Consider the following 20,138-nt stretch of genomic DNA (forward strand, 5'->3'; position numbering starts at 1 on the left):
TTGCAATGTGAAGGACAGAAATGCTATGTTTTGTAAGAATTTGCTATGTTTTGCAAGAATTTGCTATGTTTTGTAAGAATTTGCTATGTTTTGCAAGAATTTGCTATGTTTTGTAAGAATTTGCTATGTTTTGCAAGAATTAGCTATGTGAAGGACAGAAAAGCTAAGTTTTCCAAGAATTTGCTATGTTTTGCAAGAATTTGCTATGTTTTGCAAGAATATGCTATGTTTTGCAAGAATTTGCTATGTTTTGCAAGAATTTGCTATGTGAAGGACAGAAAACCTAAGTTTTCTAAGAATTTGCTATGTTTTGTAAGAATTTGCTATGTTTTGCAAGAATTTGCTATGTTTTGTAAGAATTTGCTATGTTTTGCAAGAATTTGCTATGTTTTGTAAGAATTTGCTATGTTTTGCAAGAATTTGCTATGTTTTGTAAGAATTTGCTATGTTTTGCAAGAATTTGCTATGTTTTGTAAGAATTTGCTATGTTTTGCAAGAATTTGCTATGTTTTGTAAGTATTTGCAATGTTTTGCAAGAATTTGCTATGTGAAGGACAGAAAAGCTAAGTTTTCCAAGAATTTGCTATGTTTTGCAAGAATTTGCTATGTTTTGTAAGAATTTGCTATGTTTTGCAAGAATTTGCTATGTTTTGTAAGAATTTGCTATGTTTTGCAAGAATTTGCTATGTTTTGTAAGAATTTGCTATGTTTTGCAAGAATTTGCTATGTTTTGTAAGAATTTGCTATGTTTTGCAAGAATTTGCTATGTTTTGCAAGAATTTGCTATGTTTTGTAAGAATTTGCTATGTTTTGCAAGAATTTGCTATGTTTTGCAAGAATTAGCTATGTGAAGGACAGAAAAGCTAAGTTTTCTAATATTTTGCTATGTGATGGACCAAAAACCAATTTTATGCAAGATTTTGCTATGTGAAGGATCAAGAAGCTAGGTTTTGTGAGGTGAAGGGAGGCTACTTATGTCCTCAATCTTGCAAAATCTTTGTTAAGGGAGGCATGTTATGCCCTTCATCTAACAAATTCTTACTTAAGGAAGGCTACTTATGTCCTTCCTAGGAAGGTGACTTCTGTCCTAATTTAGGAATGACTTTGTTTACTTTCCATGATCCTAATTCTATTAAAAATAAGCTTATACCTATAACAAAATTAATTTGGAAAAAAGTCATGAAACATATATGTTATTTTCAATTGTTGTTGGGGGGCAACATAATGTTTTTATCTGACCCCCAAATATTATTTAAGATTTATATCGCTTGTTGGCTTTATCTTATTTCTGATGAAGTATATACAAATTCTTTTAAGTTTATTATTATATAATTTTCCTCATTGTCCTAAAAGTATGAATATTAAGGCACTGAACACATGACACCAAGGTAATAATGATCTTCTTGAGTTTCTAAGAAAACAAAATCTTACTACTTCTGTTGGTCAGTTTTCAAGCTGAATTCTTTATCATGTAGAAAGAATGTAGCTCAAGCTTTCAATATATTGCTGAATTTTGTTTTATTTATTTTACTTTGAATATCTAATCATTTTTTATAATCTAAGTTAGTGTTTTATTTTAACTTTATTTTTTGGTTCCAATTAATAGATAAGCATTCTAGCATTAATATAAGAATCAAGCCTATATTCATATGACTAGTTACAAACTACTAATTGAAAATAATTTAGTAGCAAGAAATAAATGTATCAATGTGTGTCAAGGAATCATTTATTTGGTAATTGATAGATTAGAATTATTTAAAAGAAATTAACAATTCTAAATATTAATATAGAGTCATTGATAATACATGTTAAGCCTATTTTTCTTAGGGCTAGGGTCTAAGCCAACATAGTTTAGATAAAAGTAAAAGGCTTAGTTTATCATAAGGGCAGAAATTCTAAAACTGGGCATTTTTTTCTCAAAAATTAGCTTTCACTGTTTTACTCTCGACGCCTGTGTGTTAATATTTGAAGGTGTTCAGACACATTCATGCAGTTAAAGACTTATAAAATTGTAATCTAAGCTGCTTTTTGTGTTATCGCGGATTATTTTGTAAAATTCTTTAATTTTCTCCAGAAAATCCCACTTAATTTTAAATATATCATCTTTCAAGTTGAAATAAAATATAGAAGATTTTATAAATAAGAAGTATAACATTACATTTGCAATAGGTTAATTCAAAGATACTTTTCATGTATTTAAATTATTTAAATGTCAGTTTTCTTTTTAAGTTAAATGTTGTATGGATGCATAATATATATGGATATTATTGCCTTTTTTTGCAATTTAATTAATGGTTCCATAGTAGATTTAAGACCACAACTCCAGGCAGGTAAACAGTAAAGTAAATGACTATTTATAAGGGAATGAAAAAGCATTTTTTGCTATCTAAATTCAGTATATGTTTAGCTCTATTTATAAGAAATAAGGAACTAGAAATTTTTTTACGTAAATGTTCTACATGATATTTAAAATTTAAAGAAGGATCTATAAATACACCTAGGAATTTAATTGCAGGAATATTGCTACTTGAATTGACATAATTTAAGATTTTTATTTTCTCAGGATCAAACTCATTTTCATTGTTAAAGTTTAGCTTAATATTAAGAGCATTCCAATCAATAGTATTTTCGTTTTTATTAAATATCATAATTTTAGTTTTATCAGGATTTAAGCTCATTTGATTACTCCTAAACCAATCAGATATCTTTTTAAGTTCATTGTTTAATTTCAGTTTTATCTCTGTAAAGTTTTTACCAGAAATTAAAAAATTACTGTCATCAGCAAATAATAGGGTAAATAAATCAGTACAGTTTTTAAGATCATTTATGTAGATTAAAAATAGAATTGGTCCTAAAATAGAGCCCTGTGGGACGCCTCTATCTATTTTCAGCTTTGTTGAGTCAGTGTTGTTTACATGTACAAATTGCTGTCTATTACTTAAATAATTTTTAAACCATTCAAGTTCAATGCCATTAATGCCAATTTTTGACAACTTTTTAATTAAAATATGGTGTGGAATTGTATCAAAACATTTTGCAAGATCACAGAAGACTCCAATTACAGTTTTATTATCGTTTTTTGCTTCGGCTATATAATTTAAGAGGTGTACCACAGGGTGTATTGTAGACTTTTTTGATTGAAATCCATACTGATGTTCAAAAATGATATTATTACTAATCAAATAACAAGAAAGTTGTTGATAAATGACTTTTTCTAAAACTTTTGAGAAAATAGCTAATAAACTTATTGGCCTATAGTTTGATGGATCAGCTTTTTCATTAGAATTATTCCCTTTTAACTTAAAAATAGGTATAACTTTTGCGATTTTTAATTCAGAAGGTATTTTTCCAGTTAAAATAGTTTGGTTAATGACATGAGAGAGAGGAAGAGCAATAACAGAAATTATTTTCTTTAAAAAAGAATTTGACAGGCCAAAAATGTCCATACTTTGTTTATTTCCCATTTTTTTAACAATATCTATAACTATATTTGGGTTTATTGTATGCATTTTAAAACTGGAATTATAATTAGGTATATAGCTACACGGATCAATGTTAGAAGGATTTATTTTAGATGATATCTTGCTTGCTACAGAAGTGAAGTGTTCATTCAATTTCTCAGAAATTTCTGCATTATCCAAATATATAGAATCATTAAACTTCAATTCATTGATACATGTTGCTTTATCTTTTGTTTTTCGGATTGCATCTCTAATAATATCCCAAGTTTTCCTCAAGTCAGATTTACATTTTTTTAGCTCATTACAATAATACAATTTTTTAGCTGTTTTTATTGCACGATTATAGACATTTCTATATCTATTATATATCCTAATATTTTCAGCAGTTGGTTCATTAATACTTAACGTTGACAATTCAAATTTTTTATCTCTACATCTCATTAAACCATCAGTCATAAATTTTTCAATTTTATGTATGTTCTTATTAATTCTTATCTTTTGTAAAGGAAAAGAAAGTTCATAAAATTCATTAAAAAGCTCATAAAATTTATTAAAGCAATGTTGGGGTTCCATACTGTTAGTTACATTTTCCCAATTAACATTTCTTAATAGATTGATAAACTCAGTAATTTTTTCTTCATTAATATTTCTTGTAAAAATAAAAGATTCTTTACTTGCTTTATGTGAATAAGGTGTTATTGTGTTAAGGTGAATTGTTTTTAGTAAGAAACACATCTCACACACAATGCCTTTATTTAAAAAAATGAATGTCCTTCCTTTACATGAATCAGCTAATTATTTGAAATTATTATTTATGTATGATTTTATAAACAGTAAGCTACCAAGTTCCTTTCAAGGTACATGGCTTCGCCGTAACCAATTACATACCAGAAATCTTAGAAACTCAAATATGTTTGATGTTAAAAAGCCGAAGTTTAAATCTATTGAAAGATTTCCTAAGTATCATTTTCAAGAATTATGGAATAACCATTGTAATAATGATTTATTAACCCACAATCAACCAAGAAAAAAATTTATTAAAAATCTAAAAGAATCTTTGCTATCAAGCTTAATTCTAGTGTGTAACAACCCATTATGTCAAGAATGTAGATAAATTTATATTTCTTTTCAATATTGTTTGAAATCTGATAAATTAATCAAAATTTATTTGTTTAAAATTTTTTAAATTTCTATTATTGCAATAATGGTGTGAGACTTGTATGCCCTAATCAATCCTTCCTATTATCATTCTTTCCTCTCCAATATGATTTCATTTATTGCTTATTATCTTTTTTTTTTGTCTTATTTATATGGCCTGTATGAAAACAATGTGTGAATACACATTACTGCATACTCCTATTTTTTAGGAAACTGCCATTTGGGAAGAAAATATTTTTATAAATTAACTATATCAATAAAATTTTCTGTATATATAAATGTATATAATATTCATTTAATTCATTTATTATTGTAGTTTTTTTTTTCTATGTATGTACACCCAAGAATAATAAATCTAATAAATCTATGTCGTCAATTTAGGTTGCTGACATGGAACTCCTTTATTGGTCAGTTCGTTCATGCAGTAGGAGGTGAAGTGATGGCATAAAGAAGTTGTATGCAAGCATCATTATTTTAGTCCGCTGCGAGTTTCACTTTATAAGAGAACATAAAAATTTGATGTAAGATCCAGGTAATAATATATCCATTATTTTATCATTATAACAGTGTGCTTTTTCAGTACGACACAGACGGGTCCGGACAGATAGAGTTCCCTGAGTTCTGTAACATGATGGCACACAAGATGGGCACTGTTAACGATGAAGACATGATTAGGTTAGTAATCATATTTTAAAAACTATTTTTAAAATTTCAGATTATTGATTATTGAAGTAACGAATCATGGATGGACTAAAGGTTATGTAGCAGATAATTGTCATAAAATTTTTTAAAAAGAAAAGAAGGATTATACTTGATAATTCTCAACAAAAATCACAAAAAAAAGTATGTATGTCTTTTGAAGCATGCCCGACATATCAACGAACCAAATTATTTATTTACTTACTGGATGCTCAGTGGTTAAGGTAATCTATGTTTTAAGTGAAAATATGATGTGATAAATAATATTGATTTAATGTTAAGTAACAGATCAAAATCCATCTTAAGAAATTTTTTTAATGTTAGAATTAGAACTTTGATAAGAACTCTTGAGGTATACTTAAAGAGACAGTCTGGTTGAGGGATAGTACTATTGTGCGCAAATTAACAGAGATCTGAAGGGATAAGATGAATTGATATACATCCCTAATGATGATACACAAAATTGTCCATTCTGTATATTAAAATTAGTGGTTAAAACGTTTTGACACTCAACTTGATAAACCAACCAATCAAAATTCAATAAAAGTCCCCAAAATTGTTAAGCCAGATAATAAGAAAATAAGATTTTAAAACATTGGGGACTAATATAATAAACAGTCCCTTTCTTCCCTAGCAAATTAATCACCACTATTTCTCAAATCTACTGGGACACAAATACATCAAGCATCAGCTTAGCACAATCGGAGATTTGCGTGAATGCACCCTTTAGTCTTAATATTTATCAAAATATGATATTTATCTGCAAAAGTATGAAATAAAAAAATCAAGAGATTTTGGATATAAAAAAAATAATAGTCAGGATCTAAAATGTTGATTTTTCAAACAAAATGAATGTAATTATCATATAGTATTTTTAAACAGCGTATTCTTATATTAAATATAATAAATACTAGAGTGTCCTTCCAAGACTCTCAAAGTTCCCTAAGAGTTTCATCAAATACTCAAAACTTATAGTTAGTGGATCATTCATTTTTATTTAAGTACCTAGTTATAAGTTTTATGTCAATCCAAATAATATTTCTCACTTCTTTGATTTTTTAAAAAACCTATCAATACTTTTATCTTCAAAATTTTGTATACTTAAAATAATATTGTCTGCCGCTTTCCCTTGACCTTCTGTACATTGTCACGGTTGTGTTCCGCTCATTTTTACTATTACTTTGACTTAAAGATATAGACAGGGCTCGGCAACCGTGCGTCAAGCGCCTGCAAGCCTCAGGTAAATCAACTTTTTAGTTGATTCTAGAGAAGGCTTATAACTATTTAGAGGGAGGGTAGATTCACCCTTCTAAATAAAATTGCAAAAACATATGTCTGTCACAAAAAAAGGGCCCCTAGAGGCTTCTTGTGACAAGTTATAATGGATAAATTGATGGCATGACACAATAAGTCATAGAGATGCTAATTGACAAATTAAAGTAATTTTCACAAGCTATATGTAATGATTGTAATAGAGTAGAGTAGATGCTCATTAGACAAATATTGACGAATTACTTTGAATATATACTTTGAATTATAGAGTAGCTTCGCTACTTAAACCTCATAATAAGTAAGATAATATAAGTGGCCGGTATTATATAATTTGCTGACCAAATAAAGCTCAACGAAAAAATATCTTTACTCGGATAAATATTGCAAATTTTAGGGTCGATTGGAAAAATAATATGTGCATTTTTTGCACATATCTGTATAATGTTGTGGCCAAAGACCGGCAAAATATTAGATGTTTCATAATAGTTCAATAGAATTAACTTATTTTTAATGTCCCATGAGATTATAGTGTATAATTCGCCCTTAACTTATCTCCTTTTTAACTTTTTAAAAAAATGGTTTAAAAATCAATTCAAGCATAGAATGTTTTTTTTATCTGCATTTTTTTAAAAAATATGTCAGGTTAGGCTTATAAAATACATAATGTTTTTATTGTTGTTTGATTTTTAGATTTCTTTCACAGGATGCTGTTTTTTGTCTGTACCTTTAGATTTCAATAACTTAATGGAAGCTTCAAATATGTCCTGCTATAGTTTTAGGTTGTTTTAGTTTTAGAATAAAATCTTGGATAGGTTTTTGGTTATTTTCTGACCTTGAATTCACCCTCATTCGGACCAGCCATTTCTGAGATCTTCAGCTGCAGACAAAAAACCTTACTACTTTATATTATAAATATTCAAGAAAAAGATAAAATCTTTTTTAATAGGGCAATTAGAACTAAGATATTTGCGGAGACATATACAAAAGAATCTACTTTTACATCTATTGTTACAACTTACAAGCAGATACATTTTTACTGTCTTGTTCTAGAGACGAAACTTTTAACTTTTTTTATAAACTTGCAATTGTTTGCACATTTTACTTTTGAAAGGAGAAGCTTTTCTATAGTCATGGCATATCCTTTCTATATCAAACAATGTTTAAAGTTTATACTATTTTAGGGAATTTAATATAAATCAATCAGGGGACATTGGGCTGTCTATTTCAATAGTCACTGTCACTAAAGTTTTACTGTAATGTTGGCCTAACAACTTTTGGACTTTTATTGAGTTTGCTTTATTAAGTTGAGTTTCCAAACTTTTCAACCACTAATTTTAATATACAGAAGGGGTAATATTGTGTATCATTATTGAAGATTGAGGATGTACATCAATTTATAGGCTATTGTCTTATCCCTTAAGATCCCTGTTTTATATTAATCTAGTCACTTTTGTTGAGCTTCTTTTAACGAATGTTGTCATCCTAGGCCTTATTTTTTTATTGTTTCGGTAAGAAAATAAGATGTTCAGATTTACTTTGCATACCGGGAATTTTTAATTGAGTTTTAGAGCAATTAAATTTATTTAAACAAGATTGTTAACATCTATAGACTATAACCATATGATTCAGACAAGGGGCAGCGATTTTAGAAGAGTTTTAATACTAAGAAAAAAAAATTCTAAATAAACCTGTACCAAAAATAACAAAAAACGTTAAGTCCTCACTTTAAGCATACCCACCCATATGCTAGTTTTCTACCATTGTGCCTATTCTATTGACTTTGTTGATATAGAAAAATATGTTCATCCATTACGAGGGAAAAAGATTGGGTTTATTAGAGTATATGGTGTAAGATCTAAGCAAAAATAAGATCCATTTAACTTTTTTTACGTTGTGCCTAATCTATTGACTTTTCAAATGACCAATCTAAAAAAATGATTGAGCCAAAACTTATATGAATGCGATTCTTGCCCTTTTGATGTAAATAATTTATTTATCTTTTTTCAGGATGGCTTTTCGAGTACTGGATAAAGATGGAACAGGGACAATTCAATCCAAAGCCTTTAAACATCTAATGACTCATATAGGTAAGCTTTTCTTTTTAATTCAAGACTTTAAAACAGTGGTGTGCACAGGAGTTGAGGTGTGTGCATACACCCCACAATATTTTGGTACAACCCCTTGGCAAAATTAATTTAAAACTTCAAATGTTATTATTTGCTATTTAGTAGTGAAGCTACCTGTATTGTTTCATATGAACACCTGTCCAATTGCTGAAGAGATAGTTAAGATAGACTGTAGATTATTTGTAAGAAAATGAAGAAATGAAAATGGATTTATTAGCTAGTTAAGAATATTGAATTAGAAATAACTGTTGTAAATATTTACGTGTTAAATTCATTTGATATGACGAAGATATAAATGTATTTTATAGTATATTTTAATTTAAGCTGATAGTCTTTCAATAAGGTCATCCTTGCTCTTTTTATTTGTAAAAAAAAATAAAAGGTAAAAAATATTTGAAATTTGTGCCTTGTACCTAACTTGCACATTTTACACTGGAATTAACACATAGACACCAGAAATATTAGGATCTGTAAATTAGCCATAAAAAAAACATCTTTAACTTTAAAAATAAAAAAAATAGCCGATTACAAATAAATAATGTTAAAATGGTAATTCAAATATACCTTCAGAATATTTTAATCTTTATATATAAGTAATTTTTTATTGTCTGTAGCGAAGGATCTCGCTAACCACTGAACCGATATGGTTCTCCTTTACAGTGTAGCTTCTCATAGGTCCAGGAAAGGTTTAAAACTATTTTTAGGGAGGGTACCGCCAACCTTCCAAGATAAATCACACCAAGAAAAATTTACCCCGTATCCCCCCCAATAATTGTAATCTTTTATTTTATAACTAAAATTTAAAGATGAGTTGACTACATAGCCGCTAGTATGTTATAAAACACTATAATACAAAGTAGAACGATGTCTGTCTGTTTGTTTGTGTGTTTGTTTGTAGCGAAGGATCTCGCTACCCGCTGAACCGATCGGGTTCTCCTTTACAGGGTAGCTTCTCATAGGTCCCGGGAAGGTTTATAACTATTTTCTTGGGGGGTGGGACAACCCCAATCCCCCCCCCCAAAAAAAAAAATGAAAAATACCCCCCCACCCTCAATTTCTTCTTTTCTTTTAAAAACTAAAATTAAAATAGTAGGGTCGACTAACCCCCCCCCCAAAAAAAAAAAATTTTTTTTTCTTTTTTATTTAAAATCTAAATTACGAAAAATTGGTTTGATCAAACCTCTTGGGGCAAAGCCCCTAGAGGCTAGGCGAAGCCGCTAGTATGTTATAAAACAAAACTACAAAACTGAAAAGAGATTAATGGTTAATTCAATGAGGGAGAGGACATTGGACTGTAACGATGTTATCAAAAAGATTTAACCACGTCAAAAATTTGATAATTGACTTTTGATTGGTTAATTCTAATAAGTATAGACTTTTTAACCAATAACTATAAAATATAGAAGGGGTAATTTTGTTCATCATAATAGAGGATGTATACCAATTTATTTTCCATTGTCGTATCCCTTACATTAGTCGCTCTTATGTGAAATATTTTTTGTCGATCTTACTTTTCCTTAAACTCACTTATAATGGAGTAGTCGGAAAATTTGGCCTTCAAACTTGTTTCATATTACTAAAAGATTAAGTTAAATAATACATAAATAATTTATTAAATTTTACCTGTTGCAGAAATGTCTTTTAATTTAAAAGCGAACAGAATAAAAATTATTTTTTCATTCTCAACTTGATTAAAGGAATAACACTATCAACCAGGGAGGGAGGGGACAATGAGTTGTGTATTACAGTAGTCTCCAAAGTTTAAGAATAATGTTTTTTTATTCGTTGGCTTAATAACTTTGGGGATTTATTGAATTTTGAATTATCTACTGAAGGGTAATTTTTTGTATCATCATTGGAGATGTACTTCAATTTATTGGCAATTGTTTATCCCTTTAGATAACTGCAATTCTTTATTTGATTGTGTCATCCTTGTTTTTATCCTAAATCCAATGTCATTTTCTAAAATAAATCTGCAAACAAATTAATCTAACTATATTGCAACTTTTTCTTTTTAAAAAAGATATTTTACACTAAGCAAGGATGGAAAAAGTCCAAACATCGAATCCTATTATATAAAGTAGTAAGGTTTTTGGTCTATTTTTAATTAACTCCTAAAAGGAAAGAGTTCTCGATTTAGGGAAACTTTACATAGGCCCCAGGATTATTCTAGGATACCATGGTTTTAATTTTAGCCCTGAGATAGTTTTAGGCTATTTTTCTGCACATATCTTCCCCCTTCGAATCCCCAAGATATATAATTTTTGTCAGATACAATTTATGCCATCTTTTTGAAATAGCTACTAATAAATTTTAGACGTACGGACATTCATACATCTGAAACTTTAGAATAGCTTGGCTCATAAAAAAGTTGCATATTTTATTTTGCCTCGGGTTGCAGAAACTGAACTGTGTCGACTTTAATTAAAATCTTTTACTAAATTCTCTTTTAGTCAACATACACAATTTAGAATTTTTTTGTATTAGCAAAAAGTCACAAAATACAAGCTTTTATAAACTCTAGTGTAATGATTTGCGAATTTTATTGACATTTAAAATATTGTACTAAATACAGTTGAAAAATCACTTAAATAGATAATTATACCAAGGGGAATTTTCAAAATTGAAAAAAAGAGAAAAACGCCGACGGTGGTTGTACATATCACCCAAAAAGTTATTAGCCTTTCCTGGACCTGGAGAAGATTCACTGTAATAAAGACCATATCGGTTAGCGAGATCATTTGCTACAAACACACATAGACAGACATACCGAAAGAAAGCATCCTATTATTTTTATATAAGGATTATATTATACGTTTATTTTTATATTTATTCAACTAGTATTCATTTTATTAAAATCCTGAATAAAAGTGAAAATCACAGTTTGAACTAGTCGCACAATTACTGGAATAATAATATCTTGGAAATGTGACTGGGAAATATTTAAACAATAAATAGTTGGGCAGCTGAAAAATATCCATTTGCAAAGCTAACATAAGAATTTGAATCATATGGAAATATGTAAGTTTACCTACTATCTCTTAAATGGATATGCCTTTATGTCTTAATAATGTATACCTAATATTGTAAAATGTATTAATTGCCCAGTAAATATTTTTATGAACTAAAATATATTTATATAAAATTTGTTAAAGGGCAGCTTGTCTGTAGTGGCTGCTTGTTATCTGGTTGGTGGCTTTGGCTGGGAAAAATATAACTTCTTTCTTTCGTCACCTTGGTTAGCGGCTTAGGATGAAGAGAGATAAATAAAAATTATCTAGTGGCCGCATTTTCAGCCGACCATGCTAAATAATTGTTAAATGCTGCGGAGTTGCCTATTATAAATAAGCAAGGCCAATTTTCCAGCTGCCCCACTGATAAAGTTGACTTTTCCACAAAATTAGATGTCACCGGCCTTTGAAAACAGAACAAATTGGAAAAATAACAAGATCAAAAAAACAAAATTATTTTTTTTTGTCTTTTTCTAGAAAACCTTTACAAAATAATAATTTTTTTTAATAAGACAATGTCATGCATTACTTTTTTTAGGCTCTCTCAAATAAAATTTATGTTTAATGATGGCTCACCTCCAACAGTAAATATACAAGTATAGATGTATAACCCAGACAACTATCTTGCCCAAGTGGTGGGGACCTTTTTCGTTTGCTAGCAAATTGCTTTCTGCTGTTTTGTAGCGACATGGCTGTGTTTGTATTTCCGATGGTAAACTCCCCAAAATAGTTATAAACCTTTAAGAAGCTTCAATGAGATCTAAAGCTACAGACAGACAAAGAGATACATAAACATTCTCTTATTTTTTCAAAAGGTTATACTTAAAGATTTTACTCTTATAATACTTCGCATTAATTGATGTTGTCTTCCTTGTTTCTTATTTAGGAATGGATTTTTTATTACTTGCATCGTACACTAGATTTTCATGTTCTATAGCAAAGTGTCCTCTGTAGCGGGCTAAAATAACGATCTCCTCCATCTCCCTCCTTTACCCCCTCCCCTCCTACTGGATAAACGACACGACCAATAAATGCGAGGGGATATTGGCGACAATTTTCTCCTGTCATAATATTCAGATATATTCTACATAAATTTTTTTAGGTGACAAGTTGTCCGAGGAGGAGGTGGATAGCTTGATACAGGAGGCGGACAAGGACGGAGACGGGGTCCTCAACTACGAGGAGTTCGTGAGGATGCTCACTTCAGACTGATTACCACCACACCACCAACTCTTTACAATTTTGTGATTATCAACTCTTTAGTTTTTCTACGAATATGGATATTTTTGTGAATTTTCTTTAATTAATTTTTTATAATGATTTAAGTGATAATATTTAAAACAATATACACAAGTGAATTTATTTTAGACTATAATATGATCATTGTTCATGTGATTTAAAATTAAACTATTTTTAGTATCTTTAATTAGTTTTTTTTTTGTTAATTTGCATATTTGAATACTGTACACATAAACTTATTGCCAAACATGATAATTTCTGATCCATGATTTTTTTAATTGTAAAAATTAATTTATTTTAATTTGTTTTTATAAGTAAATGACTGCTTAGGTTTAGGTGGTGAAAAAAAACGAAATGAATTAATGTGCCATGCTTGTAAGTGATCCATAGATTTTGTTTATATTTTTATGTATCCAGTCCAAAAAAAAGCAAGTTTTTTAAATGTTACACCACTTTATATGATTTAATAAACTTTTTAATTGAAGAAAAACTATAAAGTAAACTTTTTTTTACTTTTATGATAGGTGAATTTAAGTGACATACAAACATTTTAGTTTTTGCTTCATAAACACAAAATAATTGCTATGTTGAAATAAATATTCATATCAAATTAATACTTGAGATTAAAGCACTTACTTCTTAACCCTAATTTAAGAATATTTATTAATTGCAGCTTATTATAAACAGCTTTTCGCGGATACTAAACTGAAAAATTAAAAAATTTAAAACCAATTTTGTTAGCCCTGAAAGACTGAAGGACCGGGCTAACGAACTAGTAATAATCTTATGATTTTTATTATTCGTGGAAATTTGTTTGTAATATGATGCTTTACATTAGTTTTTAGTATGGCTGAGAACTGGTTTTAATCCAGCAGATATTAATCGGTTTTGAAGCCATACAGGAAAGTTTTTACTTTGATAACATTTAATCATCTATTATCAAAATAAAACCCTATTTTAAACGCTTGAAAGGGGCCAAAAACGCGAGAGTAAGAAATAGTAAAACAATAAATTTATTAAAATCTGCAAACGTGAGTTGTGTGTGCGAAAATTTGGCGCCCGGCCAATCTGCAAAATATTTTGTGTTATGTGTATTATTATGTATGGATTTTATAACACCTCGTGTAGATTCTTTTTATCAAAATATAAATTTTGAATGTTTAGTAAATGCACTTTGTCATTGAGTAACTGTACAGTAAAAAAAACATAAGTTAAAAGACATGTAATAAGCTTAATTTTATTGTCAATAAAAAGGTTTTTTCTAGTATGGCTTCGAAACGGATTAATATCTGCTGTATTGATTAGAACCAGTTCTTCGTCATACAATCATGTTAAAAGGTCAACCTATACTATTAGATATGTTTATCTTATTTTTATAAGACTTTTTACAAGCCGCATAATTAGTAAAAGTACGATATACAGAATTTTTAACTTAAAGTTAAGAATGTAGCACAACACCCCCCCCCCCTCCTCCAATTCAATATCTTAAAGCTTCAAAAAACAATTTTCCCCTAAGAATTAGGGGACAAGAAAATTAAATATTTCTAATGTCCTATTCATGTATCCAAGTGCTAGATGATAAATGACGTAAAGCGTGCTTTTCTCTAAATGAATGAAAATTTCCCAAGAATTTTTGTTTTAAAGAGTTATTCACAATGCAATGTAATGAGACACAGACATAGATAATCTTAAATTGATAAATAGTGCAATAGATTAGACATTGAATATGATAACAGATTAAAGCAAAGAGGGAGGAAACATTGGACTGTAAAAAACACTGTTACTTAAAATTTTATTTCCACCTTTTCTTATTCGTTGCCCAAAAACTTTCATTGGATAATAGATAGTTGGTTCCGAACTATTAGGGCCCAAACTTTTCAACCAATTCTGTCTAAGAAGTAATTTTGTTTTTTCTTCATGGAGAATGAATGTGAATTTATCGTCCATTGTCTTGTCCCTTAAGATCCCGTTCTAGGACCGGTTTTATTCTAATCATTTTTCTTTTGATAAATTTTAAAATTTATACATCTATTGCTTGAAGTTCATTAGTATTCTAATTTAAAAGACATATTTAAGGACAATAACTTTAATAATGCTTTTATAGCAGAAAGTCTCTTTAATAATTCTTTTATTTTATTTTTTATAATATTTATCTGTGTCTCTGAGTGTAATGTCTTATAAAAAAAACTATTGAGTGGTGTGACCTAAAAACTTGCTCTAAATTATAATCTTTGTCTTATATTAAATCCAGGGCTCGGCAACAGAAAACCAGCAATGGCGGATTTTGAATTGAATGCCGAGCCCTTATTTTATGTTTAATTCATAATGAACAAATTCTAGTAAATGATTTTCAATTAAAATTTAATAGTAGTTAGATTAAAATTCAAAATTAGTTTCCTTTAAATCTTTAGCATAAAATCTTATATATTTAAATCATATATTCTTTATATGTTTACTTTTTTCATATTGATTGGCTTCAAAAAGTCCGCTGGTGCAATGAAATGAGTGAATAACTAGTTTTATCTACAGCCTAAAACCGGTTGTGAGAAACCGGATTCGCAAGCTGTTGTCAAATATTGTTGTCAATTGTTATCTGAAATAATGCTCAATACATCTGCATTAAACCATTTAAACTATTGGATAATATTTTTGATATGAGTTTTCACATATAAATTCTTCTATCTTTCCTTTTTAATTTTGTACCAGGTTGTTTTCTAAGAAATTAAAAATCATATTCACATGATAAATGCATCTTTGAAATGTGTGATATTTTCCGCAAATATTAATAGATTTTTTTAACATTATAATCATCAAAAACCGTTAAAAGTCCTAAAAAACCAAAAGAATATTATCCATTAAGTTTTATGATTTATTTCAGATAGAAACCTATAACTACGAAGGCATAACTTCTCTATTAGATGAATCTATTTCAACCAGGTTTCTATCTACACTTCCCTCTATCATTCCGAATATAAAAGTCTCATGATAAATATGTATCTATATGTAAATATTTATTTTATAACACAGTGTGTTACATGCTATGTTAAAGTCGAAACACAATGTGTTAAATGTTTTGTTTAAGTCAGGTGTGGTTGATTAATTTTCCTATTTCATATGAATTTTTTCCTTATTTTTTAGAAAAAAATCTGCACTTATTCTTAGGGTGATTTGGATACTAAATTACTTTTATGATATGACGATTTCTCTAAGGCTTACACGCGAAAGACGCGCGGCTGCCGAGGCTTGATTAAAAGTGCAGATTTTGAAATAATAAAATTTTTTATAATTACCTGACATTCCAATCTAAATTATAATTTCCCATATTATTTTAAACGCCAGCCAGCCGTTAAAAAGCCGCCAAATTGGTTAGCGGTTATTACTAATAGATTGCTATGCATTTATATAGCAATTTAATTATTTTCTTTAAATAGATTAATCTTAGGGCGGTTTTTTTTTAGGCGGGTTGGCGGCTTCCAAGTCCCCGTTAACTGTGAAAAGCAACTCTTAAAGTTTATTTGTTTACATGTATGTATACATATAGTCCATTCTATCATGATATTGCATTTATAATTAATCTTCAAGATGCTAAGAATTCAATATTATACATAAATAAAATTATAATTAAATGTAATTTTGTGATTTTTTGTTTGTTTTTCTCTCTCTTACTGCTTTAGTGTAAAAAATATTAAATGTGTTGTTCGAAAATAAATATATTTCTTAAATATTTTATTTGTAATTTAACCAATCTCGAATTAAAAAGATTAAGTAAACTTTTTAAACTAATTATAACATTAACATTCAAGTTGGTTGGAATTAAATACAGAATCAAGCCAGTGCAGTGTAAGAACATTCGACCACATTATTGGTTAGATAAGGTACAGCTACACATTTTAGACAGTTTTTTTATCCAATCCATATAATAAGTCAGCTATAATTAGTTATACATTATTGCCGCTCGTAGGTTATTAGATATAAACTTCATCTGCTAGAAATTCTTGCATAAGTTAAATGGATTATTATATGTGATTTACTATCTAGGATGATAAATCTATTTGGTTGAGTTAAATAAAAAAAAAACTTGAAATTTTCCTGGATTGGAAAAATCATGTAAGATATCATTAATGCAGAAATTAATGGCAGTAGAAAGTTGTTATAAAAGCAGCTGGGCTACTAATGATAGATTCATTGTAAAAGGACAACCACCAAAAGCTGGAGAAGAATATGGATAGAAATTCACAAATTTTATCAATTTTAATCATGGGATAGGACTTTGGTTCGAGATTCTACTGATCACAAAAGTTTTATAACCACGTTCTTTCATAGGTTGCCTTAAAAGAATCTTAAAATCTTGATTGGGTTTAACAAACTAAAACTGTGTCCAAATTTTAGTCTTCAGAAGTGTAAATTTCATTTTTATAATGAAGATGGTACATTTTAATTTTCCCATAAGAATATAATTAAAATATGAAGATGATTAATATAACCTTAAAGAATAACTATAGGAAACGGCACAAAAAAAACTTTAAACATTTAAATAGATGAAAAATGTTTAATTTCTGTTTTAAATGACTGGTTAAAGTAGAATGTATTACACGATAAAGTTTAATAAATTACAAAAAATAAAATTGTTATTTTTTTTTCGATTGTTTATCCTTGACTGTTTCCCTGCATGTCGTGATAAACCTGCATTATCAACTACGACAATGGATATACAATATACGTGGATATTATAACGGGAAAAATTGTAGTTAATTAAGGTTTCTTAACATGAACATTAGACTGGCCCAAAAAAGACATGAATTTTTAAATCTTTACCATATCAATTTGCGGATACCTTGAAGTTGTTACCGGCTAAAATGTAGACCTTTTAGTGAAAACTAGACCTCTCGACAATGAAAATTGATCTCGAGATTTCAATCTTAAGCTTTTTATAAAAAACTTCATATTTTCATGATTTTAACAAGAAATAATTAAAGAACTGCCAACCTAAAATAATGTAACAAGAGTTCAAATATACAGCGATCATAAAAAGTAGGAAGAACCGCCATTCCTGCCGAATAATTCCGAAAAACGTCTAAAAACATTGTTTTATTTAAATTGATAATTTGTGTAAGAAATTGAACTAAAACAGTAGCTATTAGTCTTATGAGAAGAGAAATGATGAAAAACTCTAAAAAATATACATTTTAAATGTTTAAAGATATAAAATAGGAAAAGTGTTTTTAATAAATTTCATGGCTCAACAGACATTGTCGCCAATAAAGAGAAAATTTACTTAGATAAAAAATTAAATGAAGGTAAAAAAAATATGTAATATACTTATTCTCATATTTAACATTAAAAAAAGCATACTAATAAAAAAATTAATATTGCAAGAAATAATTTGATTGTTTTTTATTAAACCAGGAATAAAGAGTAAGGCTTATCTTTAATTATTTTTCTTCAATAATTTTGTCAGTATGAATTAGCTTTCCTAAATATTGTAATTGTACATAAATAAATTTTTATACTTTCTTTCTTCATATGTTTATTCCTGGTGATTTTAATATTTTATTTCAATGTTTGTAAACAAACAGACAGAAAATTTGATGTTTTGCTTTATATCTGGTGTTAGGCTTTCATAATTTGGGGAATTAAAGGTGAAAATAAATATGCATTTGGCGAGATAGCGATAGATTTTTTCTTAAAATCAATTATAGGGCTAAAATCTACAAACAATACATAACCTATTTTTACATAACGCACATTGAAAAGCGATTTAGACCTTCATTTGGGCCACACTAATGAACATCTCTTATTGGTCAGTTTGTTTATCAAGCAGGGGGAAGGGGGTGTAGTAAAGGGGTTAGACGTTACTGATCAATATTTTAGCCCACTACAAGTTTTACTTTATTACAGTACATGATAATCTGGTGTAATATCCGAGTAATAATAAATCCATTATTATCAACTAGGACAAGAACAAACAAAATCGATGTGGTGTAGATACAAGAATTTCTTCGCCAATTACCAATTCTGCTAATTCAAATTGTTCCTTGTAGAGCTTAGACACTGCATTTAAGATTGTATAAAAGTTTCTAAAGTTTATAAATGTTTCACAAACAATGGGAAACTGTATATTATAATCAACAGTCCATTGTCCACTCCAGCCCAGTATTTTACTGTTATCGGTGGCATTTAATTCTACAATGATTTATTTAGCACTAACAAGTTAATATTTGAATTAAAGAATAGCTTTACTTTGATTGAAATACTTTGCGCCATTACTGGATTGATTAAAAGTTAACACGTACACAATAAAACCTTACATACCTCAAAGTTTTTAATTCGAGCTCGAGAATATATAAGGTGTATTATTTGCCAAATGTACCACTTTTCTGCACTACCTCTCCGATTTTGTTAATACTCTATATTTTGGTCCGTTGGGTCATTCAAGGATGCTGGATGGCCAAAAAAAAGTTTCAGAGTCCCTGGATGTCTAGATATCTAGCTATCTATGAAGGTAGGTAACATAAATGTAAAAAACACCCATTTTTTCACAATTTTAAAAATAAATTTTTCATCAATCTTACATCCAATCTGTACATTTTATACACCAAAATGATCGTTAATTCATGTAAAAAGCGCACATAATGCTATTTTGGCCAAAACTCTAATTTTACAGGGTGTCCAACAAAAAAGTGTATTTTGGATATCTAGCATAATACCCAAAATACCTGTCTGAAAAAAAATAATTTTTTTTGGCTTAAATCCTGTGTTTTATCTGTGTGCATATGTGGTATATAACGGTTCGGACCACCCGGGACTATAAGGTTGTCAAATTTCACTTTGGGACACCCTGTAAATGTGATTTTTGCGTCTGTAGAGCTAAAACTTGGTCCAAATTGGCTATTTTTTCAAATTACTCTAATATGTGTCTTAGTATGTTTGGCCATAGTGTTTTCTGACCAGATCAATATTTTCATATTTTTTGGACACCCTGTATTTTCAAAAAAAGAGAAAAAAAATTTTTGTTTTTTTTTTAATTTTTTTTCTATTTTTAAGTTACTTAAAACTGTCATATAGATACAGATTTTGACTAATAACAATAATATTTGCCTATTTTACAAATTTTTACACTTTTGGGACACCCTGTGCATGTTTTTGAAAAATGATGGTTTTTGCCCATTTTT

General features: G+C 28.7%; 1 protein-coding gene across 1 annotated transcript in view; it reads left to right on the plus strand.

Annotated features, from left to right (window-relative positions):
* The window catches only part of LOC145319698 (calmodulin-like), a 39,882-nt gene extending 23,194 nt beyond the window's left edge, over positions 1–16,688 (plus strand). Inside the window, exons 6-8 of the mRNA XM_080161994.1 lie at positions 5,200–5,294; positions 8,598–8,677; positions 12,830–16,688. Of these exons, the coding sequence (XP_080018120.1) occupies positions 5,200–5,294; positions 8,598–8,677; positions 12,830–12,939 (285 nt within the window). The 3' untranslated portion in view covers positions 12,940–16,688. The remainder of the gene's footprint in view (positions 1–5,199; positions 5,295–8,597; positions 8,678–12,829) is intronic.
* The last annotated feature ends 3,450 nt before the right edge of the window (positions 16,689–20,138 follow it).

The sequence above is a fragment of the Acartia tonsa genome, chromosome 1 (genome assembly GCF_053477335.1).
Source record: "Acartia tonsa isolate MP-2025a chromosome 1, ASM5347733v1, whole genome shotgun sequence".
NCBI lineage: Eukaryota > Metazoa > Arthropoda > Copepoda > Calanoida > Acartiidae > Acartia > Acartia tonsa.